This window comes from Hemicordylus capensis, chromosome 2 (genome assembly GCF_027244095.1).
Source record: "Hemicordylus capensis ecotype Gifberg chromosome 2, rHemCap1.1.pri, whole genome shotgun sequence".
NCBI classification, from domain to species: domain Eukaryota; kingdom Metazoa; phylum Chordata; class Lepidosauria; order Squamata; family Cordylidae; genus Hemicordylus; species Hemicordylus capensis.
Genome location: NC_069658.1, coordinates 266836961 through 266862168, shown reverse-complemented (window position 1 = coordinate 266862168; position 25208 = coordinate 266836961). Strand labels below are relative to the sequence as shown.

General features: G+C 46.8%; 1 protein-coding gene across 3 annotated transcripts in view; it reads right to left on the bottom strand.

Annotated features, from left to right (window-relative positions):
* The window catches only part of USP19 (ubiquitin specific peptidase 19), a 58839-nt gene that overhangs the window by 9589 nt on the left and 24042 nt on the right, over nt 1-25208 (bottom strand). For 2 of the 3 annotated variants that reach the window (XM_053300943.1, XM_053300946.1), the window contains exons 10-22: nt 19750-19964; nt 18957-19155; nt 18696-18829; nt 17389-17547; nt 17183-17293; nt 16002-16112; nt 13542-13643; nt 10875-11015; nt 10541-10659; nt 10267-10404; nt 9676-10067; nt 7930-8040; nt 729-945 (exon numbers count right to left, since the gene is read on the bottom strand). In XM_053300943.1, the coding sequence (XP_053156918.1) occupies nt 729-945; nt 7930-8040; nt 9676-10067; nt 10267-10404; nt 10541-10659; nt 10875-11015; nt 13542-13643; nt 16002-16112; nt 17183-17293; nt 17389-17547; nt 18696-18829; nt 18957-19155; nt 19750-19964 (2149 nt within the window). The remainder of the gene's footprint in view (nt 1-728; nt 946-7929; nt 8041-9675; nt 10068-10266; nt 10405-10540; nt 10660-10874; nt 11016-13541; nt 13644-16001; nt 16113-17182; nt 17294-17388; nt 17548-18695; nt 18830-18956; nt 19156-19749; nt 19965-25208) is intronic. The other variant, XM_053300945.1, reaches the window with a different exon arrangement.

The following is a 25208-nucleotide window of genomic DNA, read 5'->3' as shown; positions in this document are numbered from 1 at the left end:
CCCAGGTTTTCCATTTAGAAGAGAGGTTTCTATACAATATGGTTTCAGAGGAAAAGATGTCAGTGTGTGCCATTAATGCTAGACACAGGAGAAAGCTTGACGAGGTCATCTTGCTTGACAAGGTCATCTGAGGGGGCTCTGCTCCGGGTGCCAACAATGAAGGAAGCTCAGTTGTCATGCACACGGGACAGGGCCTTCTCTGTTGCTGCCTCTAGACTTTGGAATGCTCTCACAGTGGCTATTCGCTCCTCAGTCTCCATCATGGCTTTTAGAAAGCATGTGAAGACTTGGCTTTTTACTCAGGCTTTTATGGGATTGTCTCCATTGCTACTGCTTTGTATATTGTATGGTTATTTTTATGTATGCATTTTAATTTTTAAAAAAAATTAGATCTGTTTTTATATTTTAGCATAATATTTTAAATGTGTAATTTTTATAGTCCTGTTTTAATTTCTTCTATGTGAACCACCTTGTGATTGTTTTTAATGAACGGCAGCATATAAATGTAACAAATAAAATAAAATAAATAAAAAGTCTGGGTGAAGAATCTCAGGAATTAGCTTCATTCAATAGAGCTCTCAGCCCTTTCCACGGCCTCCATCTAGACTCAACAGTTCCCACCCTTCTTACTGAACAGCACTCCCGTATTTAGCGTGGCAACCCTTTCCCAAGCTGACCACACACACTTTGGAAGCACATAGAGAAGTCCCTCCAAATCCTCCGCTTACCAGGCCTCCTCTGGGGCCAGCACTTCTGGCTTGGTAAAGAGGTTGAGGCACTGCTCGAGGGTGAAGTGGCCTGCCCTGGCGGCCTCACTTGCGGAGCCTGGGTCCTCGACGCACTCCAGATCCTTGGACTCTACCAGCACAAACTCCTTCAGCCTCTCGTTATTCTTCCAAACCAGGGCCAGGGAACAGTCATCTGTCAGGTCCAGTGGGACATCCCCTGTAAGGGCCAAAATGTTTACAGGTCCTGTTTTCCCTGTCTCCCCACCAGGAATTTTCTATTTAACATGTCTATATACCGCCCAACACTCAAGTCTGGGCAGTTTACAGTAAAAAAGCACAAATCAACACATTAAAACCATCTGAAAACTTAAAACAATATTAAAATCTAGAATCCCCTTTGGGACTCCTACTTCAGAAGAGTAGCTGAAAGGGAGTATGGAACAGGGAGCATGAGGGGTGGGGGAGGCAAACAAGAACACGTAAGATCCATTAGGACAATTCACAAGCCAGAACTTGTTTGTACCTCACAATGATCCAGTGAGGCAGGGTACTAATATTTATTTTTATCATTATTTATACAGGAATTGGGGACAAGATAGGTTTCTCCACCTAAGTTGCCCATCTGAGTTCCAAACAACATTTTATGCATGGGACATCATGCTGGCTCCTCTAGGTTAATGGATGGGAAAGCCAGCAAAGCCGCTAACAATGCAAGAAGGGATACATGTGTGGGAGTTCGGGAGACCGATACAGCTATCTGGAATGCAGGAGAAAGGGACACATCAGGGGTCCCAGTACCTGTGTTTGCAACTATGTAGCAAAGGACAATGTCAGCTATGCAGTGGCAAGCATAGTCCTTGTCAAGATTTTTGGCTCTCAGTTATGTGCTCCCCCCACCCCCGAGTGTGGTGCTGGCTTGGGCACCCCTCAGACTGGGCTTTTTGCATTCCATATACATTTGGTATCAGGCACACAACTCAGCATCCTGAAGAAGGAGCCCTTTTAGTGAGACAAAGCCTGTTAAATCCTCAGAAAACTGGGTGGGAGGAGTACTGAGTAGGCTTTCAGTGCTTTGTATATTTCCTCCCTATAACTATCAAAATGATGTAATATAATATATACAGACTATAAGAACAGCCCTGCTGGATCAGGCCCAAGGCCTATCTAGTCCAGCATCCTGTTTCACACAGTGGCCCACTTGATCCTTCTGAGAAGCCCACAGGCAAGAGGTGAGGGCATGCCCCTCTCTTGCTGTTGCTCCCCTGCAACAGCAGGGGATTGAGAGGCATCTTGCCTCTGAGGCTGGAGGTGGCCTAAGGCTCCAAGACCAGTAGCCATTGATAGACCTGGCCTCCAGGAATTTGTCTAAGCCCCTTTTAAAGCCATCCATGCTAGTGGCCATTACCACGTCCCATGGTAGAGAATGGAGCATTGGTTCACTTACTGTGAAGGCTTCTTCTGGCTGCTGGAGTCAAAGACATCTCTATGGGTTATCCTCCTCACATGCTCCCAGGCAGGACTATGCTAATTAGCTATGAGAACAGAAGCCTACAAGAGCTCGAGGAGAATAGCCCTGATCCAGTTCTTTCAGGCCAAGGCAGTGAAGGTTTGGGGGGGGGGGGGGGAGGATGCCACTTGTAGCGGTAAAATCCAATACACAGGTAACAATATAAAGGGAAAAAACAGAAGGTGCTAACTATATGCACAACTATGCTACATGTAATGGATATAGAAAAAAATCAGACTCAGTATGTTGATTTAAGCTCTGTAGCAACTGTATTGTTATAGTCTTCCATAAACGTTTCTTCCAATTTGACCATTACAACAATAAGGGGAAGACTGTTCCAGCTGTTCCCACAGAAGTAGACAAGCATTCCCAACTAGGTGGGCTGAGATGTCCTTGACTCCAGCAGCCAGAAGAAGCCTTCACGGTAAGTGAACCAATGCTCCATTCTCAGCTGCTGGGGTCAAGGACATCTCCATGGGACATACCACAGCCCTGTACATCACTCTGGGAGGAAATGCCTTTGTCTACTCCTGGGGAACTGCCTGCTGCAGTACTCTTCTATTGAATGCTGCCTGCACTGAGGAGTACGCATCCATTTTGTAGTGTCTAGTTAATATTGAAGGATGCTTCCACGTCGCTGCCTTACAGATTTCATGAACTGGAGCATTTGTTGAAAAAGCAGCAAGATGTAGCAGCTGCTCTCGTGGAGTGTGCCATTATACATGGAGGTGGACAGAGATGCTGTGTCTCATATGCTCGCGTGATGCACACACTGATCCATTTTGCAATGATAGAAGAGGTCACTGCCCTACCCATGGATGTGGGTAGGAAAGATACAAACAATTTATCAGTAGTGTGGAAGGATGCGGACCTCTTCATATATTGCTTGAGGCATTGCCTAACATCCAGCATATGCCACGCTTTTTGCAAACGGTGTTGCGGATGAGGACAAAAAGAAGGCAGATATGTGAGTTGTTGGTGGAAGGCTGATAATACCTTCAGTCGTATGAATGGATCTGGAATAAGGCGCACAGATTCTTGCGAGAATATGCAGAATGACTTGTGAATAGATAGTGCCTCAAGTTGTGATACCCTCCTTGGTGTGGGTGGAAAGGTGTAGAGTACACCCCTGGGCCATCTGGCTTATGTGGTACCGAAGGCAGTTTGTGCTTTGCGTTTGTCCTTTGACTCTACTAAAATGTCCTTAAGGGCTGTTAAAATAACCAAATAGGTCAATGTTATCATACAGAAGTGCTGTTAGGTTAGTTTTAGAATGCGTAGAGTCCACCTGCCAGCTTTTAAAGCTGAAGGTAATGTCTTCACCGAGGCAGCAGAAGCCCTAGATGAAAATCTGATAGAATCCAGTGTGGAGTCCGCCACAAAAGCTTGTGTCTTCTGGATCTTGACCAATTGTTGCCACATTTTAATAGGGTCTGAAAGTGGATCACTCATTAAGTAATCCACCCATAACAAGGATGCTCTGGTGACCATAGAGGCTGCTGCTGAACAGCAGGTTGTCAAAAAGGAGTTGCCATGCACCCTCCTAAAGGCAAACTCCACCTGTTTATCTGATTGATCCTTTAATGGTGCCTCGCCATCCCTGGGCAACAAAGAACCTGATATGAGCTGGAGTACAACTGCATTTTTAATAAGTCTGATGGTTCTTGCTGAAAGGAATAAAACCGGTTTCCCACCGCCGTTGGCTTCCTATTTGTTGCAGCAAGAAGCCATTCCTGTTTTATTGCCTCTGTAAAAGGATCAGGCATAGGCAAAAGAATGTCTCTGTGTCTTGGCTTAGAAAAAACTAAGTCTCCCTTTGCTCCAAAGAGGACTCAGATATTACTTTGGATTGTAGCCTGAGAGTGGCTATGGCTTTTGACATAAGTGGATTAAAGTCCTCAGATACAAATAGTCTCTGTTAGGCATTTCAGCCTCTGGCTCCTCTCCCCCCGACTATTCCCCTTCCTCCTTATCCAGGATATGGTCTGGTCCTGATTACCCCCATCTCCCTCCTTAGGTGCTGCCTCAGTGTCAGCCTCCAGATCAATTACAGGCCCTGCTGGGATATAATAAACTAAATCAATATGGCACTTATCAGGGGCCTAGGTCTTCTGTAGGGGGATCCCCCGGATCTGGACCTGAAAGGTCAGATGAGTGTTCTGACTGCTTGCGTTTATCATTTGTGTATTTTTATACTTTTATCTGAACATGATTTACTAATATGCTTTCTTAGGGGATGGATTACTGATCTTGGGGGGGGGGGGGGGAGAGAAATCCTCAGATGAAGAGGAAACCTGTTGCGCTTCTTTGATTTTCTGCTCCTTTTGTGGTGCTTAAGTTGGATGGTGTCTGTAATGGCATTTTTGAACCATGCCTGCCAGTCGGGGGAACTGTTTTAGGAAGACTAGGGCTTGGCTCTGAAGGACCCGGTGGGGGGTTGCCCCCTACAAGGAGATATCTCACCATTTTTGTTGTTGTCCTGGGACTGCTTTCACTCACCCCCTGGAATGACTGCTGCAAGCGTTTGCCCATTAACAGAGCGCTTAGAAGCCTCTCCTTTTTTGGTGCCATTTCCCGCTCCACACCCCACACCCAACAGCCTGTCTGCTGTGGAGGGCCTTCCTGCCGCCCAGGACCTCATCCCCGCTGCAGTGGGAGGAGGCTGGGCAAAAGAATGTGCTGCAGCCCTCTTCAGCCAGGCCAGGAGGAGCAATGATTCCTCCGACATCTCCCCTGCCTCTTTCTCTCTGCTTCTCTTGGAGGGGTGCTGGGCTGCTGCACACAAAGGTTTCATGGCCCAAAGGCAGGAAACTCGTTGTAGCTTTGTCAGTAGTCTTGCCGGGCAGCACTTTTACAGCCAGTAATGAGGCACTCAGAGGCGGCAATCCCGGGGCTCTGGTAGCCGCGGGGAAGTCACTCTGCCTCTTTCTCTTAGGCACTAGTATCATTCTCATCTGCCCTGTGTGCTCCATGGGCAGAAGGAGGGAAAGACAAGGGCTCAAGGAATCAGGAAAGAAAATGGATCAGAAAGGAAGCATTGAAAATCTGAAAACAGGCATGTTTTTTTAATGAAGTAGAATTAATAGAAGTTAGAAGGAAGAGTGATTTAGCATGTAAAGCAGTGAGAAAACTATCAGGAAAAAACAGGAGTGGAGAGAAGGAACTGAGCTGCCTGGAGCTACGGCAGGACTGAAAGAACTGGGGCGGGGCTATCCTCCTTGGGCTCTTGGCTTCTGTTCTTTTAGCTAATTAACATAGTCCTGCCTAGAAGCACGTGAGGAGGATAACCCATGGCGATGTCCTTGACCCCAGCAGCTGAGGTTAATTGCATAGGTTAATTATGTGCTGTGTGAAAAAGTACTTCCTTTTTTCAGTCCTAAATTTCCTGGCCTTCAGTTTCATGCCATGACCCCAAGTTCTAGTGTTGTGAGAGATGAAGAAAAATTTCTGTTTACTCTCTCTACTCCATGCATAATTTTAAAATACCTATATGTTTCCCGTAGTCACCTCTTTTCCAAACTAAAAAGCTCAATTCTGAAGCCTTGCCTCATAAGGAAGGTGCTCCAGGCCCCTGAGCATCTTGGTTACACTCTTCTGCACCTTTTCCAGTTGTACAATGTCTTTTCTTAGGTATGGTGACCAGAACCGTATGCAGTACTCCAAATGTGGCTGCACCATAGATTTTAATAAGGGCATTAGAATATTAGCAGTTTTATTTTCAATCCCCTTCCTAGTGATCCCTAGCATGGAATTGGCATTTTCACAGCTGCTGTGCACTGAATTGACACTTTCAACTAGCTGTCCACCATGACCCCAAGATCTCTTTCCTGTCAGTCATCAACAGCTCAGATCCTATCAACATATATGTGAAATTGGGGTGTGCATGTTTTTGCCCCAATATGCACCACTTTACACTTACTTACACTGAACTGCATTTGCCATTTTTGTCACCCAATTCCCCAGTTTGGAGAGATCCATTTGGAGCTCCTCACAATCTGTTTTGGATTTCACTACCCTAAGTTGTTTAGTGTCATCTGCAAATTTGGTCAGCTCATTGCTTACCCCAACGTCTAGATCATTTATTAAAAAGTTGAAGAGCACTGGTCCCAGTACTGATACCTGGGGGACCCCACTTCTTACTTCCCTCCATTTAGAAAACTGTCCATTTGTTCCTACTCTGTTTCCTGTACTTCAACCAGTTACCAATCCACATATGAACCTGTCCCCTTATCCCATGGCTGCTAAGTTTACTCAAGAGCCTTTGGTGGGGAGCTTTATCAAAAGTTTTTTGGAAGTCCTGGTTTACATAGTATACTTGATCACCTTTATCCACATGCCTGTTGACACTCCAAAAAGTTAGTGAGGTTTACCCTTGCAGAAGCCATGCTGGTGGTTCTTCTTCAGCAAGACCTGTTCTATGTGTTTAACCATTTGGTCCTTAAATATACTTTCCATCATTTTACCAGGCATAGAAATTAAGCTAACTGCCCTGTAATTTTCCTTATCCCCCTGGATCTCGTTTTGAAAATCAGAACAACTCTGGCTACTTTCCAGGCCTCTGGTACAGAGCCTGTTTTGTAGGGAAAAGTTACATATTTTTGCTAGGAGCTCAGCAACTTCACATTTGAGTTCCTTCCAAACTCTTGGGTAGATTCCATATGGACCTGGTGATTTGTTAATTTTTAGTTTTTCAAGACAGTTGTTAGAACATCCTTTCTCATCACCTTAAACTGGCCCAGTACTTCAGCCTCCAAGCCTGGAATGGAGCTTCTCAGAAAGGGTATGTGATCAGTATCCTCTGCCATGAAGACAGATGCAAAGAACTCATTCAGTTTCTCTGCAATCTCCTTATCCTCAATAATCCCCCTTATGCCCTCATCATCTAAGGGTCCAACCACTTCCCTGGCATGTTTTCTGCTTCTGATTGTATTTAAAGAAGTTTGTTATTCCCCTTGACACTTCTAGCTATAGTGCTCCTCAAACTCTCTTTTTGCATCCCTTATTGTCTCCTTGCATTTCTTTTGCCAGAGTTTATGACCCTTCCTGTTCTTTTCATTTGGGCAGAAATTTTTCTGAAGTTCTGAGTTCTGAAGGAAGTCTTCTTCCGTGACTCTACTTGTTAGCCATGCTGGTGTCCTCCTGAACTCGGTGGTACCTTTCCTCCTTCTGGGTATACATTTCAACTGAGTGCCTATTATTGTGGTTTTAAATAAGCTCCATGCTTTCTGGAGTGATTTGACCTTCCTGACTTTCCCTTTCAGCTTCCTTTTTACCAGTCCCCTCATTTTTAAGAAGTTCCCTCTTCTGAAGTCCAAAGCATCTGTGTTGGACTTCCTTGGCAATGCTCTACTTGCATATAAGCTGAATTGGATTCACACTATGGTCACTATTCCCCAATGGTTCTACAACTCTGACATCTCTCACAAGTTTGCATAGTTCACAGGTTTCAACCTTTGGTGCAGTCACAGTGTTTTCATGATTTTAGCACAGGATATGCTTGGCTCCTTACTATAGCCAGTCACAGCATCCACACTTGCCCACTGTGGGCTCAATGCTACTTTGCACTGGCTTGATAAACCCATAGCACCATGAGGGCAACCTCTCCCTAAGCCTGCATGGCTCCTTCCCATTGGCAGTGCCAGATTTCAAGAGGCCACTCTTTTCAAAACACCAAGCTCTTGTTTTAATATTCACCTTTATCCTCCAGCTTCTGTTCTTTGTTGGCTGCATCAATCTTGTTGATGTAGAACTGTGTGATGTGAGAACTCAGACCTTCTGTTGGATGCTGGTAACCAGGGATGGCAGCTGCAGGCAGGAGGGGATGGAGCAGTCAGCTGTAACACCACAAGCAGCAGACAATTCTTTTCCCTGCTCAGCCTCCCCATCCTGTCCCACAGTATACAAAAAGCTAGCCACTCAGAAAGATTACAGTAGTCTTTCTCAATTGGTCTATTGAAGCACTCTGGTATGCCACGTCACTGATCTGCTGGGTGAATAAGGGAGTGTGTGAGCTCCAAATATGAGGAGTTTAAATTCCCTGTGCTTGGAGCCAACTTGTCCCATAATGCATCAGGAAGGGCCCTTCCCAGTGCATTATCGGACGAGTGATCTAATCTAGGGAGCTTGAAATTCTTGTGTTTCGAGTTCACTCACCCCCTGATGCACCTGGCGATCCTGGCCCTTCTCAGTGCAAGGACCTGTGGCTGGCAGGGCTAGGGAAGAAAGACAAAACATCTAAGTGCTGCCTGCAACATGGGATGGGCCCAAGCAAGATGGTGGGCCTCTGTAATCCTGCGGCTGCAAATGTGAGGCTTTCTTTTTGCAGTTTGCTGATATGGTGGACACAGGATGATAGTGGTGGACAAACATTTCATCAAATAATTTGTTCTATTAGCGCATTCAACCAGGGGTCTTGCCATGTACTTACTAAAAGTGTTTCCTTTGTAGAAAGTTGGAGGGAGACAAAGACAATGAAGATTTGATTGATGAAAGGGAGCAAAAGAAAAATAAGAAGTGTTTCATTTATGAAAAGGGACGAGGGAGAGAGACATAAAAGAGGTGTTCCTTTAAATAAAAGAGGGCGGGGAAGATTTTTTAAAAGTAAGAAAAAGGTATTTGTCACACAAAGTGCAGGAGTGGGGAAAAAGAAATATAATTTTCAAAAGTGGATCTATTTCATGAAAAGCGGGGAGAGTGAGAAAGGATTTTTTAAAATGAAAAATGGGGAGAGAGCAGATGGGGGAGAAGAGGATTTGTTTCATAAAAATGGGGAAGCGAGAGAGCAAGATAAAGAAAAGGTCTGTGTTGGGGGATGGTGTCCCCCCCCCACCACTTTTAAGTGTAGGTGTGCCTCAGGATGAAAGGGAACACCTGCTATTCAGCACGCTTGAGACCTCAAAGAAGTTGGGGTCTTTGGAATCCACACAAACAAAATGGTGCGGTCCTGCCTCATGATAACATTTGCTTTTAATCAGCAATGCTGTGCTGCTGCTCAGCCAGTATTCACCAGTCAAAGAACAGAACATGGTGTATGTGGAACAACTGTGTCCCTCAGACAACCTTTTACTTTTGGCTAGGGGTTGTGGGGCAGGGAACTAGACAAAGTGCAACTACACAGAGCTGTCTCGTTTAATTGACTTTGGGGTTATTTTGTGTGTATTTTGAGAGGTGGGGCTGTACAGACATTCATCTTCTGCCTATACTGAGCTCCTGGAGTAGTATCTACATGGCGGTTCTGCCCCCTGTCAAGGGCCACTGTGCCTGGGGATGATGGGCGTTGTAGTCCAACAAAAGAGTCCCTCTGCAGATCCAAGGTTGAGAACTCTTGCACTAAGGAATGCTGGAATCCTGGCTGCACTGAAAAGCTGCAAAGAGCCCCCCTGCAATGCAGCTTCTCAAAGCTCCCAAAACTTTGCCTCCAGTCTAGGTCAGGTCACTTACCTTCAGGCTTGGAAGCTCTCTCACAAGGCAGCTCCTTTTCCACACAGCTCCTGGCCCGGGTGTCCAAGGAAGGCTCAGAGAAGCCTGAATCCAAGCTTAGGAGGGAGCTTCTTCCTGTGGGGACTTTGCTTCTCACAGCACTGGTATCCCCCAACTCTGGCTGTAGCTCAGGGGCAGAGGGAGATACTTGGGGTTCTGGAAAGAGGTGCGGAGCTTTGGTGCCATCTCCTGACTCCATGGTGGTAGTAGTAGTGTCAGCAGCGGCAGACACAGCTGTAGCACAGCTGTTCCTGGCAGGAAGTTCTTGTTTCTCAGGAGGCTGGGGCGGCAAGCCCTGTTCAGGTGACATCCTGCCTACCTGGAAGGGTGGCTGAAACACACTGACAGAGTACCTGGGCAGGGAGAGAAAGCCGACAGTCAGAACAGGCCCTGCAATGCCTGCAACAGAGAACATATCACAGGTGATGGAAATGCAGCTCCCTCACAGCCACTCCCAGACCAGTCAAGGTCTGGAAATGAGCCCAATTGCAGCCATTCTCCGTTCAGTCACTGCCCATTCAAGCCAGGAGTGCTGCCATCAAGCTGTCTTACCTGGCATAACCTTCTAGGAGTTGGGCCAGCCGTGCATAGGTGAGACGCGACTCAGGCACGCTGATGAGGAAGGGGAAGCCAATGTTCTCAGGGAGACACGAAGCTTTGTGGTCGGACCAGTGTGTTCTCTGACACCCTCTGGAAGGGGACAACGTACTTAACGTGGAGGTTACTTGCATGCACCCTCCACCCCCACCCCCGCTTTTAGCCTTGGAGGAAGCCTTCTCCCACAGCCCTTGGCTCTATCAAAAAAGAAAAGAAGAAGACAACTCACACATTGCAGTAGCCAACACGATAGCACCGAGTGCAGCGCTTCAGCTTTTCCTCCTCCGATTGCTGCTGCTTCTGGCAGGCGGCACATTTGGTGATGGGCCCACTGGGTACCTGAGGGCGCTGAGAAGAGAGAAACCACTTGGGGCAAAGCAGAAGCAATGGCCACCTTGGCTGGAAATCTAGACTTCTTTCATGAAATAAGATAGGCAGCAGGTTGAACCCGAGACATCGGCATGTTCTAAGAGACTGCTGTCCATCTCTCTCTTGTCTGCTCAAGGGCTGCCAACCTCCCCCACAGCTCTGTGAAGGGCCCAAGCATGGCTCTTGGCACTTACTTGCTGAACCTGCAGCTCCACCACACGCTCCTTGGCCAAGTCTGGAGAAAGCACCTCAAAGCACAGCAGAAGGTCTGTAGGGGTGACAGAGTCCAACGAGTGGGAAGGCGGGAACATGCGGTGGAAGCGGTTCTTGTTTACCTTCAACCCAAGAAGAGAAGGAAAGTAAGGTCCTGTATGGGATAAGCCTATTTCCCCCTCTGGTTTCACACAAGACATATAGGTGGACCTCATTATCTGCTGGGGTAATGAGACCTTGAGTCAATGGGAATTGGGGGGTTAGGTTACTTGAGGTTAAAAAAGGGCTAAAAAAAGCAGGGAGGTGGCAGAAATAAGAGCAATAAAGTACTGCATTGTGCTCTCCAGCAATGCAACCCCCAAACCTGCAATTCCTCTGATTTTACACACAAAAATCGCAAGGAATTTCTTTTTTGAGAGCCACGAAATGGCTTTGTGCTGTAAAATGGTGGCTGGAAATGACAGCAGAAGTCATTTCTGGCCACCCAGGAACTACGGATAGGTGAATTTTGGCTATTTTTTGAACCACGGATAATGAGGTTGGGTCTATATAGCCTGACCGCAGATACACAAAACTGCAGGTGCCAGGACAAAGACCATCACTTTTTTTCTGCTTGTGAACTTTCTAGGAACTTGGCTTGGCTTGCCAGTACTCAAGATTTAATTGCAGTTAGAGACACTCTTGAAATACAACAGTCCTATAGTGTAATGTGCTGTGGTAATGAAGCCTTCTAAGGACCAGCACATCTGTCAAGAAAAGATAGGAGAAACAAACACAAGGCTGGAAAGAATGAGAGTGGCGGTGGTGCCAGTGGTGAACCTGGAATATTAATCTATGGAATTCTTTCCATGGGATGTGGAAATGGCCACTAGTTTAGATGGCTTTAAAAGGGGCTTAGACAAATTCATAGATGATAGGTCTATCAATGACTACTAGTCTAGTGGCTATAGGCCACCTCCAGCCTCAGAGACATGAGGCTTCTGAATACCAGTTGCAGGGGAGCAACAGCAAGAGGGGGCATGCCCTCACCTCTTGCCTGTGGGCTCCCCAGAGGCATCTGGTGGGCCACTGTGTGAAACAGAATGCTGGACTAGATGGGTCTTGGGCCTGATCCAGCAGGCCTATTCTTATGTTCTTAATATTGCGGGGAGGAAACAGAGGAAGCTGCCACATACAAGGTGAGACCATAGGTCCATCTAGGTCAGTATTGTCTACACAGACTGGCAGCAGCTTCTCCAAGGTTGCAGGCAGGAATCTCTCTCAGCCCTATCTTGGAGATGTCAGGGAGGGAACTTGGAACCAAGATGCTCTTCCCAGAGTGGCCTCACCCACTAAGGCAGTGGTTCCCAAACCGGGAGCCTCCAGATGTTGCTGAACTACAACTCCCATCAGTCCCAGCTTGTGGCTGGGGCTGATGGGATCTGTAGTTCAGCAACATCTGGAGGCTCTCAGTTTGGGAACCACTGTGCTAAGGGGAATATTTAAGGACTCTAGATTCAGCTCTTGCTGAGCCCTGGCAGAATGTAGTCCTAGGCGGGGGCCAAGAAGTAAAAAAACCTGCAGGGAAGAGGGAAGAAAGATTATGCTAGATGTGGCAGTGGGGAAGGAAGCACTTTTGTGAAGAGTAGCTAGGAAGAGGATGAAGGTGAGCCAAAAATAGGTTTCTTCGTTAAAATCAAGAATTGGGTTCTTTTCTCATTATGCTACCAAAGAAGTTGGGCACAGTACTCTGGTTTCTAAGAAAAAGGTATTGGGTTCAGGCCCATGCCACAGCCATTCCAGGTGCTCTATAATCTTGGATCTTTAACTGTAAGCCTGTGGCAAGGAAGAGTTGATAGCTGTAATATACCAATAGTGAGAGAAATTCACTCTTCACATGCTCAGAGGCACTTTACTTTGTAAATTCCAGTATATAGTCTTGGTAAACAGATTTCAGGATTTATTTTGGTGATCCCTAGCACAAATAAAGTTCTGGACAAGGCACCATTTGCTCTGGGATTTTGTTGCTTTGGTGGATACACAAGGCATGTGCATGAGAGCCCCAGTATGATGTGCTGTGACCAGTGAGAAATGGGGCTGAAGGGAAATACCATACTCAGCCTGGGACAGGAGTCCTGTGGTGCTGGCACACAAGGGAATTTGGGGAGGCTCTGAGTTAGGGAACCCAACAGAGGTGATTAGGAGCCTGGAGTGAGGGGGCAGGGCTGAGTTTTACACTGATTGATCTTATCAGCCAAACACTATCAGGCTGCCAGACTAGTAGTTCTTAGCTGTATGTAATAAATTTCTATCACCTGGGCAGCCATGACCAGATGAAGTTAACTGAGATGTGTGCTGTAAAAGAGGGAATGCATTCACAGAAGTGAAGGCTCTAGAGGTTATCTGAATGTAGGTAGTGCCTCCTATCCATCAAGAGCACAGAAAGCTTCACCTGCTTTGAGCCTTGCCTGCAGCCTCACAATTGCAAGAGAGGATTATTATTTATTTACTTAACCTATTTTTCATACCGCCCAAAACTTGCGTCTCTGGGTGGTTTACAACATACACGGAGCAGAGAGCCACTCCTGCTGTATTCAGGCGCAAGAAGCCAACTGGAATGTGCAATGGGCAGCACACTGCCGTCATCACTGCATAAAAGCAGCACTCACCTCAGCCAGGCGCAGGTTCTCGGGATTCACTCGCATACTATGGGACACGGAATCTAGCACCTCCATGGCAGTGGAGTTCTCTTTGCTAATGCTCACCAGGAACTGTTGGGGAATAGCACATGTTAAGGTAGGCATATCATACAGCCACGGCAGCAATTCTCCCAGTCTCACTGTTGGGACCTGCTCCTTTCACAAAGGCATTCCTCAACGGCAATAGCCTCAGCTCTGTCACCGCCTCCTCCATGGTCACTTGACTCCATCCTGAACGTATCTGCTCAGGCAGCCCCTGGTCCCTTTCCCTACTATTAAACCCCAATGGGATTGTACCTGTTCTAGGCTCTGTACAGCACTGGGCATGCAGCACTGAACAGCACTGAACAGTCATTCAGTTTTTATTACAGTCTTTGAACAATATCACATCTAACACAATATAAAATTTTAAACACAGGCATATTAATAACATAACTGTACACTGGATCTAACCATTAGCAAGCAAAGTGTGACGAACCCATACTGCAGAACAGAATTTTGCAACTTTGCGTGCGATAGACGAATTTGCATCTATTGGCAAATATCTGATGTAGAATTTGTCTGATCAACCTGGCAGATTATATAAGAGGGTCAATTAACCTTCACTTAAGAACTATATAAAAGAAAGACCGCAGGAGCACATGTGCAACTGACTCAATCTCATCAAATTTACAGGGGGAATATCTCTGCTCGATTGGAATTCTACTATATCTACCAGCCAAAAGTTCTGAAGGGAGGGCATTCATATGGGCCCTCGAGAAGGCCCATCTATGTTTAGGGAAAGTAAGGAGGAACAAATAATCTGTTGGGTGAGTTCTCATCACGCCACTGAGCAGGTGGAATGACCTAGATGTCCTCAACAGGTCTTTTTGAAACTCAATATCCCAGATCCTTTGTTTAGTAAGTTCTTTGGCCCTGAACAAACCCACAGAGAGGACTGCCTCAGGTGAAAAACCATAGGTATGGAGTTTCCTGACACAGTTCTTCCACCAGCTCGAGCAGTGCCTATCCAATAAGAAGAAGAGAAGGAGACTAGAGGGCAATAAGTTGATTCTTACCCAGTTTATTAGTATTAGATACCAAGCTCTGGCCTCTATAAAGGTAACGTCCGATTCCAATCTCAGAGGGGCATTAGAAATACATTTGGGGGTCAGAAATCATGTTCTTAAGAACCTGGCTTGGACCCGCTCCAGGAGAGAATAGTTAGCATAGGGTCCCCACTGTACCCCATATAACATTTGAGCCATCAACTTTGCCTTGAATAAGTTGATGGCAGCTGGAATGAACATCCCTCCTTGGCACCCGTGGAAGCTGAGAGTTGCTGATGCACTTCTCTGCAGCACTGAACCAAATCACAGTATTTTGTACTAACAGCAGCGGTGATTCACAAAAGATATTACAGGACCCAACAAAGGCGAATTCACATATCATAGGACGAAGGAGGGCATAATGGTTTCATACTTAATTTGTTGTACTTATACGAGTAAAACTCATTACTTGCAGAGGTTCTGATCCTCACCTACTAACCATAATGGAACTGTGAAAAACCGTGAAACAGCAAAAAATTTATAACTGTTTACTGTACTATGCTCCCATGTGCTCAGGAATGCCCCCCCATACACAAAATACCCCCCAAACCACAAAATGTCACAGAAAAAATGTTTGTTGTGTTTTGTTTGACACAGTTTTTAAGATGTGCATGTGTGACTGTAACTGAACTCTCTCAACATCTGCTGCTGAGCTCCCTACAGTCTCTCTCTTCCAAACTCCATGAAGGCACTTTTCTTCCAGTATCATGGCATGGCGTTAGAAACAAGGAATTTAGGCAACCAACTACAGGAGGTAAAGAGGGGAGAGTGTGCGCGCGTGCATGTGTATATATATATGTATATGTGTATATATGTATGTACGTGTGTGTGTATGTATATGTGTGTGTGCATATATATGTGTGTGTGTGTGTGTGTGAGAGAGAGAAGAGAGGAGGGAGGTGTGTGTGTGTGTGTGTGTGTGTGTGTGTGTGTTAAGAGAGGAGGGAGGGACGGAGGGAAGGAGAGAGCGTCTCTCCCTCCCCTCTTAACTCACACAGGTAAGAGGAGAGGGGTGAGAGAAGGGGGGTGAGAGAGTATTAAATTAATTACTGTTTCACTTGCCTCGTCTGCACACCCCTTTGGGTTCTTGAAAGTGAACCTGTCACCCCTGCTTCCTATGTGATTTGAGGCAGACCTGGGTTTAAACACAGAGATCTGCACTGTCTTATTAAATCTGGCCCTCAAAGGCAAGTTTCTAATGGTATGTCCTGTCTGAAACTTTCAGGCATTTCTGAAGCTCAAGACCACTCACGATACCAACTACAACGCATGATGCTTACAGAAGGAAACGGAAGGGTCATTTCCTATCTTATTCCTGGAAGGGTCTAGCAGCTACTCTTACCTTGACAGGTTTCTTGTGGGGTTCCTTTGCAAAGTAATAGATTGTCAGCACTTTCTGCTTCTGGGGGAGAGGGACCGGCAAATAGAGGAAGGGATCGAACGTGATGGATACCTGCAACCAACAAGATTTAGCAGTCAGAACTCACTGGGCATGACACACTGAGCAACCTCAAAAGATTGATTGATTGTTAAATGTATATACCGCCTTTCATTAAAACAATCCCAAGGGGGTTTACAGCAAAAATTTAAACACAAGATGGTAAAAAAGACACAATTAAAATATTAAGCTAAAAATATAAAACAAATCTCATTAAAAATTTAAAACAAAAGCATAAAAGCAATACAGAGTATAAAGAGCAGCAGCAGAGAATCAAATAAATGCCTGGTCAAAAAGCCAAGATTTTACACTCTTTCTAAAAGCTGTGATGGAGACCGAGGAGCGAATAGCCACCGGGAGAGCATTCCAGAGTCTGGGGGCAGCAACAGAGAAGGCCCTGTCTCACGTGCAAGACAACCAAGCCTCCCTCATTGTCGGCACCTGGAGAAGAGTCCCCTCAGATGACCTCATCAAGCAGGCAGTAACCCTTGGTAGCAGACAGTCCCTCAGGTATCCCGGGTCCAAACCGTTAAGAGCTTTAAAGTTCAAAACCAGCACCTTGAATTGGACCCGGAAACAAACTGGTAGCCAGTGCAGCTCTTTCAAAATGGGTGTGATGTGCTCCCACTGGGCAGCTCCAGATAAAACTCTAGCTACCGCATTTTGCACTAGCTGGAGTTTCTGGATATTCTTCAAGAGCAGCCCCACGTAGACCGCATTACAGTAATCCAGCCGTGACATGACTAAGGCATGGGTAACTGTGGCCAGATCTGCCTTCTTAAGAAAGGGACACAGCTGGCACACTAGCCAAAGCTGTGCAAAGGTACCCTTGGCCACCGCCTCCACCTGAGCTTCCAAAAGCAGAGCCAGGTCCAGTAATACCCCCAAGCTGCGTAAAAGATGTCAGTAGAAAAGGAGCAACAAGTTCCTTAACAGCAGGCCATAGTCAGCTGAATGGAGATACACATACTAAGGCAGTGCAGAACTGCAATAAAGTGTGTCTTAGTGTTAACTCCATGGGCAAAGTCCATCCCTTAGTGGATACTGGCAAGTGGCTAGGGAGCCCAAAGGGCCTGGCATCCTACCTTTGAGCACACAGGGCACACCAGCTTGGATTTGTACTGGCCCTGGAACAGGTCCACAATGAAGGAATCATTCCTCATCTTGTGTCGTTGCCAGGCCTCTTCTGCAACCACCTGGCAGTGGAAGAACAAAAGCAGCAGTGAGTGATTGTCTTGCTAGCTTAACTCTTCCTCTGCTTCCATCAGTTCATGCTCAAGAAAAGGTTCACCTCATCAGGTCGCCCATCCGAGTCCACCGTTTCTGTATAGGGCTTGTTCTGAATGCGATTCAGATCCTCATGGAGCCCATCCAGCAGAAAAGCCATGAATTCCTGGGCATCGTGTTGAGCATAGCCTGTGAACTGACTGGCCTTGCTGGCCACAATTGCCTGCAGGAAGAGTTGAGTGTAATGAGCAATCTGGCTATATGGCCTTGCTAGTGGGAACATGAATACACATACACATAAACCTCTACCTGCCTACCAAAGTTGGCATGAGGAGAAATGCCTAGCAAGATGAAAATGTGCTTGGAGGAACTTGACACAGGATTGTCAGAGGACATATGAAGCAGGAACTGTGCTGAAGCTTTTGCTTAAGTCTAGTCAATACTTTGATGAGAGACCATCTGAGAATCTCATGTGCACTGCCTTGAATTCCATGTCAGAAGGGAGCTTAGATATAAAAATATAGTAAGCAAACTTTGGGCTGCAGGGGAAGGCAAGTGCCACCAGAGTAAATGGCTTCAGGGATGTCGACAGCCTAGATCAAGGATGGAAAAATCCCAGAAGATTACTGCTTAAGCATCTAGGAATCCAAAGTGCTTTTCAACCTCAAACACACACCAATATAAGCAGTGTTCTCTCTAACAGGGATTCCCAGATGTTGTTGACTACAATTCCCAGAATCCCCGGCAGCAATGGCTTTTGCCTGGGGGTTGTGGGAGTTGCAGTCAACAACATCTGGGAATTCCTGTTAGAGGGAACACTGAACGTAAGTAAATCTGCACAATTTCTCATTACTCTTTCCCATTTATTATGATGTCAGGGTGCAGGGGTGGGAAGGCTTATATATTGCAAGGAATCCTAGGTGGGTACCATGTATCTTGAGGCACTCTGTCCTCATACTGGCTGCAGCTGTTGTAGGATCCTCATCCATGTGTGCCAGACTGTCCAGTGCCAGAGATAGGGGCAGTATTGCCCTCACTGAAATAGCACCCAAAAAAGGTAACTACTCATACAGACAGGAGAAAATAAAGTAGAACACTCCTAGAAACTATTGGGATGGGGGATTACATCTGTTCCATCTCTGGTGACACCCCCAGCCTCAAGAATTACCTCTGCCTACAATGTACATAGATAGCCTCATCATAAACTCTGCTTGGTCATGCTACAGTACGAACAGAATGTTGGGCACTTCATGCATGTAGATTATTTTTGCAGCACCAAGTTCTAGGCAGACAGCCTCCCAGTTGTCCACTCGTGCTGCTCCAAAGCAGCTCATCCTCTTAACCTACATAAGGCTTTAAAGGGTGCCTTACCTTCAGCTTGGAAGGCTGGAAAGCATGGTGCGTGCCTTTCCAGAGTGCCCTCAGCAGCATGGCAAAGCTAATGGCCAGGCGCCCCCCAGTTCCCAGTGGATTATTGTAGTTTATTTCCGATTCAAAGGAGCGATCTAAGAGGCACACAAAGGGAGAGGGTGAGGCTCAGCGCACTCTTGTTGCCACTGCTCTGGCTAGCAGGAGGTAAAGACCAACCAGGGTGCACACAGAGATCCCCTCCTGCCCCAAGAGGTGGCTTACCATGGAAGTAGTCTCGCAGCTCCCGTGTGTTGGAGAGGGACTGGATAACACTATTCATGAAGCAAGTGTTGCCCAGGTTCACCAGCCCCGTGAAGCCTGGCAGACACACCTTCTTGTCCTCCTCCTCCTCTTCCTCCTCCACGCTTTCACTGCTGACGGGGCTGTGAGTCATTGGTGGGACCATGCACGTTGGCTTGGGCTAGAAGGGAAAAGGCTACTAGCAATCCAGGAGGGAGGCTTCCATTTGCTGCCAAGCAACCTGCCTTTCCCCATACAGTTTCTAGCTCCTGTACTCTTGGCACTCGCTGCCACCCCTGTACCTCTCGCCTACCCACAACCCCAGCCTTTGCTCCTATGCCACAAACAATACATCCATACCAGTCACAACACTGTAAATGTCTCAGTCACTGCTATGAACAGCCAAGAATCCCATCCATTCAGGGAGGATTGTAGCACCATAACCAATTGCGGAGACAAACAGGGATGCCCAGTACCATTTACAGGTTTCCCTAAAATATCCAGCTAGCGTATTGTTGAACCCAACTGTTGGGCTAGAATTACTTTGAGTCTGAACCCGCCCAATAATTCTGATGTTTTTATTCTGCATTAATTTGAATTACAGCATAGACTACACAAGTTGGACTAACTCTTCCCACCATTCTTGCAAGAGACAATCCCATAAGAATCCAAGTAATTCCTCACTTCCTCTCCCAATAATCTGTCTGCCTGGCTATGCCAGAGCCCATAAGACCCTAGGAAAACAGAGACCCTGGCATTGTGCAGGAGTTCTCACCGAGGGCACATGCAGTTCCTGTTTCACTGGCACATGCTCAGACACTGTCCGGACTGCAACACCATCCAGGCCGGCGTCCTCTGCTCGTGGCTTCTCCTTCTCACCTACTCGTGGCTCCTCCTTAGTGGACAGCGGGTGCTGGTTACTCCCAGGTTGGTTTTTATCCAGGGGGGTAGGGCCTGTTGACATGGCAACCTTCGCACCACCCACTGCACCTTAAAAAGGGGGAAAGTGGGCTTGTGGTTAGCAGCACCATGTGCCCCAAAGGCATGAGGCATGCTGCTCAACAGTCTACCTCCAATGCTGCATGGTTGCTGTACTGAGCATGAAGATGATGATGAGCTCCTGATGTTGGGCTTAACTGAAGAGGAGAGCTAGTCTTGCAGTAGTGAGCATGAATTGTCCCCTTCGCTAACAGGGTCTGCCCTGGTTTATATTTGCATGGGTGACTACACTTTACAGTACTGTCTACTGTAAGGTGTTCCCCTTCAAGGATGCAGAAAAGAAGCATTGGTTCACTTACCATGAAGGCTTCTTGCTGCTGGAGCCAAGGACATCTCTGATTGAGTTATCCTTCTTGCATGCTCCCAGGCAGAACTAATTGAAATGTTTCATAAGCCTTAAGAGCCCTGGATGGATAACCACGCTCAGTTCTTTTAGGCTGAATATGAAACTAACACAGAACATAATAACTACAGAACAGTTAACGGAGTAACACAGAACAGAGAAAGATGTCACCAAGGTTTTGCATTATGGTATGCTTAGGTTTCCCATGGAGTAGGCCAGGACGCCGCCTGGGAGGGCCAAGATGTCCTGGCAGCAAGAAGCAGCCTTCACGGTAAGTGAACCAATGCTCCTTTTTCTTCTGCCTGGAGCCAAGGACATCTCTGACTGGGACATACCATAGCTCTGGCCATAACACTCTCTGGGAGGGAGCACCCTTGACTACTCTGGGGAAAGAACCTGTTGAAGCACTCTGCGACTGAATGCTGCCTGGGAGGAAGCATACGAATCGATCTTGTAGTGCCTTGTAAATGTTGATGGCGCCTTCCAAGTAGCTGCCCTGCAAATTTCCTGCACAGGTGCGTTGAATGCAAATGCGGTAGATGTTGCCACAGCTCTTGTAGAGTGTGCCAGTATGTGTTCCGGTGAGCACAAATGTAAGGACTCATACTTGAAAGATATGCATGCATGTATCCATCTGGCAATAGCAGTAGAAGCCTGATTGCCCATGGAAACAGGAAGAAAATTTACAAATAATGCTTCCGTATGCCTAATGTCCTCTGTACGCTTTAAGTACATCTTGAGACACCTTCGTACGTCCAGCTTGTGCCACTCTTATTCCTTTGGATGTACAGGTCTAGGGCAGAAAGATGGTAAGATGGCATCCTCCGAGTGATGATATGTCAAGGTCACCTTAGGCCTGAAGAAGGGGTCTAGTATGAGACGTACCGAGTCAGCCGAAAATACAGAGATTCTTGTGGGAGGACAAGGCGTGCAGTTCTGAGACCCTACGCATAGACGTTACTGCTATTAGGAAAACACTCTTGTAGCATAAGATTCTTAACAGTATGGATCTTATCAGTTCAAAAGGTGGTCCCTGTAGTACTCGCAGTACACAGTGCTTGCAGTAGATCTGTAGGTCCCAAGATGGAAACCGATGTACCACCATGGGAGAGAGTAAGGTTGCTCCTTGCAGGAACCTTTGAATATGAGAGTGATTTAACACTCTGTCTCTTGAAACCCCTGGGATGATTCCAGCAAGTGATGTCGCTTGTTTCTTTAGCGTATTTGGCTTTAGCCCCTTGTCCAAACCCTCTTGTAGAAAGGCGAGAATATCATTACGAGGAACTGAATTTTTTTGCGACCAGCGTAGAAATGTTCTCCATGTATATTGATAGATGCGCTTTGTTGAGCCTCTTGTGAATGCTACCATGGTATTTAAAACCTTGTCAGTATAGCCATATTGTCTCAGTATTTCCTGTGCAGTCTCCAGGCGGCTAGCTGTAACCAGCCTGGATCATGATGCTCTACTGGACCTTGATGTAGCAAGTCCGCTGATACAGGAAGAAACCATGGTTCTTCGGATACCATGTGGTACAGTTCTGGGAACCATGGTCTCCTGGGGCAGTATGGAGCCACCACGATGACCTGTGCTCTCAGTTGTCGCACTCTGCAAAGGAATCGTGTGAGAATTGGGGTTGGAGGAAACGCGTATAGAAGTTCCGGAGGCCACACTGACTGCTTCCACCTGTGGACATGGGAAGCAGGTGAGGAACCTGCAAAGAAGTTGACCTGTGCTCTCCTGAAGTGTCGGGTGATTTTCTGGAACACCCTCTGGTTGAGTGCCCACTCACTCGGTAGTAGTTGTTCCTGGCTCAGCCAGTCCGCAACTGAGTTGCGGTCTTCCTGCACATGGTGGACTATCACTGATGCTATGTGTTTTTCTGCCCAAGCCATGATCAGCTCTGCTTCTGTCTGTAGCGATCTCGACCTGGTTCCCCACTGTCTGTTTATGTGGGCTTTTGCCATTGTGTTGTTGGTCCTGATCAACACATGTCTGTTATGAATCAAGTCCTGGAATACCAATAAAGCAGGACGAATAGCCCTCAGCTCCAGCCAGTTGATGCTGTGAGTGGATTCTGTTGAGGACTACCGTCCCTGTACTGCCCTGCACAGAAAATGAGCCCCCCAGCCGGTCTTGCTGGAGTCTGTTGTGCTTATTATTTGGGGTGGGTCTAGGAACTCCCTGCCGCAACTGAGATAGCAGCTCATCATACACCACTGGAGAGATTCCAGAATGAGTTGAGGTATGGAGAGTGTAATGTTGGTCCTTTTGGCTATAGGATTCTGAAACTTTAGTAGGAACCAGTGCAGTGTCCTCAAGTGAAACCTGGCCCAAGGTATGGAGTCTAAGGTGGCCACCATTAAGCCAAAGAGTCTTGCTAATGACAGTAATTTTGCTTCCCAAGCCCAAATTACCTCTGCTACCTCCTCTTGAAGAACCTGCATTCGCTCTTCTGGTAAGAAGAGTTTTTCCTTGCAGGAGTCTATTAGTACACCTAGGTGTAAGATTTTGTATGACGGTGTCACGTGGCTCTTTTCTCTGTTTACAAGGAACCAATGCTGAGCTAGCGCTTGCAGAGTTAGCTGAAGGTCCTGATGCTGCTAGCACGGGACAGAGATCTCAAAAATATGTCATCTAAGTAAGAAAAAAAAAAAAAGCAAACTCCCTGTAGTCTCAGGTGAGCGATCAAAGGCGTCAGCACCTTGGTAAATACTCTTGGGGCTGATGACAGTCCAAATGGAAGAGCCTTGGACTGGTAATGTACCCTGCAGTACTTGAACCTGAGTAACCCTCGACTGTCAGGATGTATTGGAACATGCAAATATGCCTCCTTTAGATCTATGGAAGCTAAAGGTCTAGGTGTTGCAGAGATTCCGTTATGGAGCAAAGAGATTCTATGCGGAACCTGCGCTTCAGTACCCAATGGTTCAGAAACGTCAAGTCCAGAACAGAGAACTGTGTCTGAGAGAACTGTCTCTCTTGGATACAATGAACAGAATTGAATAAACCCCCTCGCCGTGTTGAGATGGTGGAACCAGTTCTATCATGTTTATTTCCATCAGGTGTTTTATTGCATTTAGTAAACCTATGTGCTTAATAAGCCAACACGATCTTGGCATGGGTATGAATCTGTTGGGAGTAGTAGTAATTAATCTGTATCCTGTTGCAATTGTACTTAGCACCCACTGGTCTGTGGCGGTCTTCTGCCACCTATGTAAGAAGGCTGACAGTCGCCTTCCCAGACCTCTTACAGGCAAATCATTGTTGCTTTTGTGGTCTGGACTGGCTTGAGAAGTTCTGTCGGTTCTGGTTGTATGCCCTGGCCCCCCTCTGCTTGTTCCATTGGGGGCGCAGGGATCTAAAATCCCTGTCCCTCCCCCGAAAGGAGGGTTGGAACGAGCAAAATGGCTGAAACTGGAACTGAAAGTTCCTCCTGAGTGGTGGGTGTTCCTGCGTGGTGTGTTTTTCTTTTGACTCCACCAATACTTCTTTAAGAGCCTCTTCTCCAAAGAGCTTTATCCCATCATAAGGGACTGCAGCCAGATTTGCTCTGGACGCCAAGTCTACAGGCCAGTGTCTTAGCCACAGATTGTGTCTTCCTACATCTGTTGCAGTAAATGCCCTGGAGGCGAAGTGCCCAAAGTGGCATCTTATACAAACACCTGGGCCTTTTGGATCTTTATTAGTTGATGTCTAAGGCTATAGCTGACAAGCAGAGGATCTTGAATCAAGTCATCCAACCATACTACAGAGGCATGGGATAACACAGATGCTGCCGCTGACACCCTAATGGATAATGAAGAAACTTTGTTTGCTCTTCTAAATGAGGCCTCTATATGCTTATCATTTTGATCCTTAAGCGCTGATTCCCCGTCTCTAGGGAGCAGTGCCCCATTTAACAGAGCTACCACCAGTCCATCTGTGGAAGGAACTTTGAACATATCAGTTGCCTCTTGCTGAAAAGAGCAGTATTTGTTAGCCACTGCTAGGGATTTTCTGTTAGATGTAGCCAGTATCCATTCCTCCTTAACTGTGTCAGCAAGCAGTTCAGGTAAGGGAAAGGCCACCCCTCTGCTTTTCTGTTTGGGGAACACCAGAGTTCCTTTAGTAGCGGGTGCTGATTCTGCAGGTGCTGTGGGCTGGAGCCCCAACGTATTGATGGCCCTGCTCACAAGAGGTTTAAAATCCTCCTGGGAGAATAAATGCTGTGACAGGGTAGATGCAGGGTTGTCCACTCCTTCTCCTCTTCCAGTGGGTCCAACCCTGGGTCCCCAGGTGGAGTTTCCACAGGGATGACAGGTACGTTAGGGTCATTTGGAATATCTGCATGAGTAGTACGTTGTAATATGGTAATAGAACTTGAATCGCCTGCATTTTGTCCTACAGGCATTGACATATTAGGTGTAGGGTTAGGGGACTCCTTTCCAGATCCCTCTGAAGAATGTATCCCCCCTCCTCTGGAATCAGCTTTCCCTTGACTAGTGCAATGATGATGCCTTGTTTCCCTGGTGTGCTTCCTTTTTCTTTTGGCTTTTCTAGGGGAATGGCTTTCAGAGTCCTCAGATGAGGATGATGGAGAATGCCCCCTGCCTCTCCTTTTCCCTCTACATTACACCTTTTAAGGACAGAGCTATTGTCTCCTTAATCCAATTTTGCCATGTAGCGGGCATTTCCTGGGGCAAATTTATCGTTGTCATATCAGTGGGTGCCACTGGAGGGGCATTCATGCTAGCCGTGACAAGGAAGGATCTCACCAGTGCCGAGGTAGCGTCCCTCTGTGAGGCTGCAGCAGCGTCTCTCCTGTGCCCTGTACTTGCTCCCTGGCAGTCTGTGGCCAGCACAGTTGGAGTCGGGGAGGTGTGGCTGGGATCAGCGGCGGCTCTCAACCTTC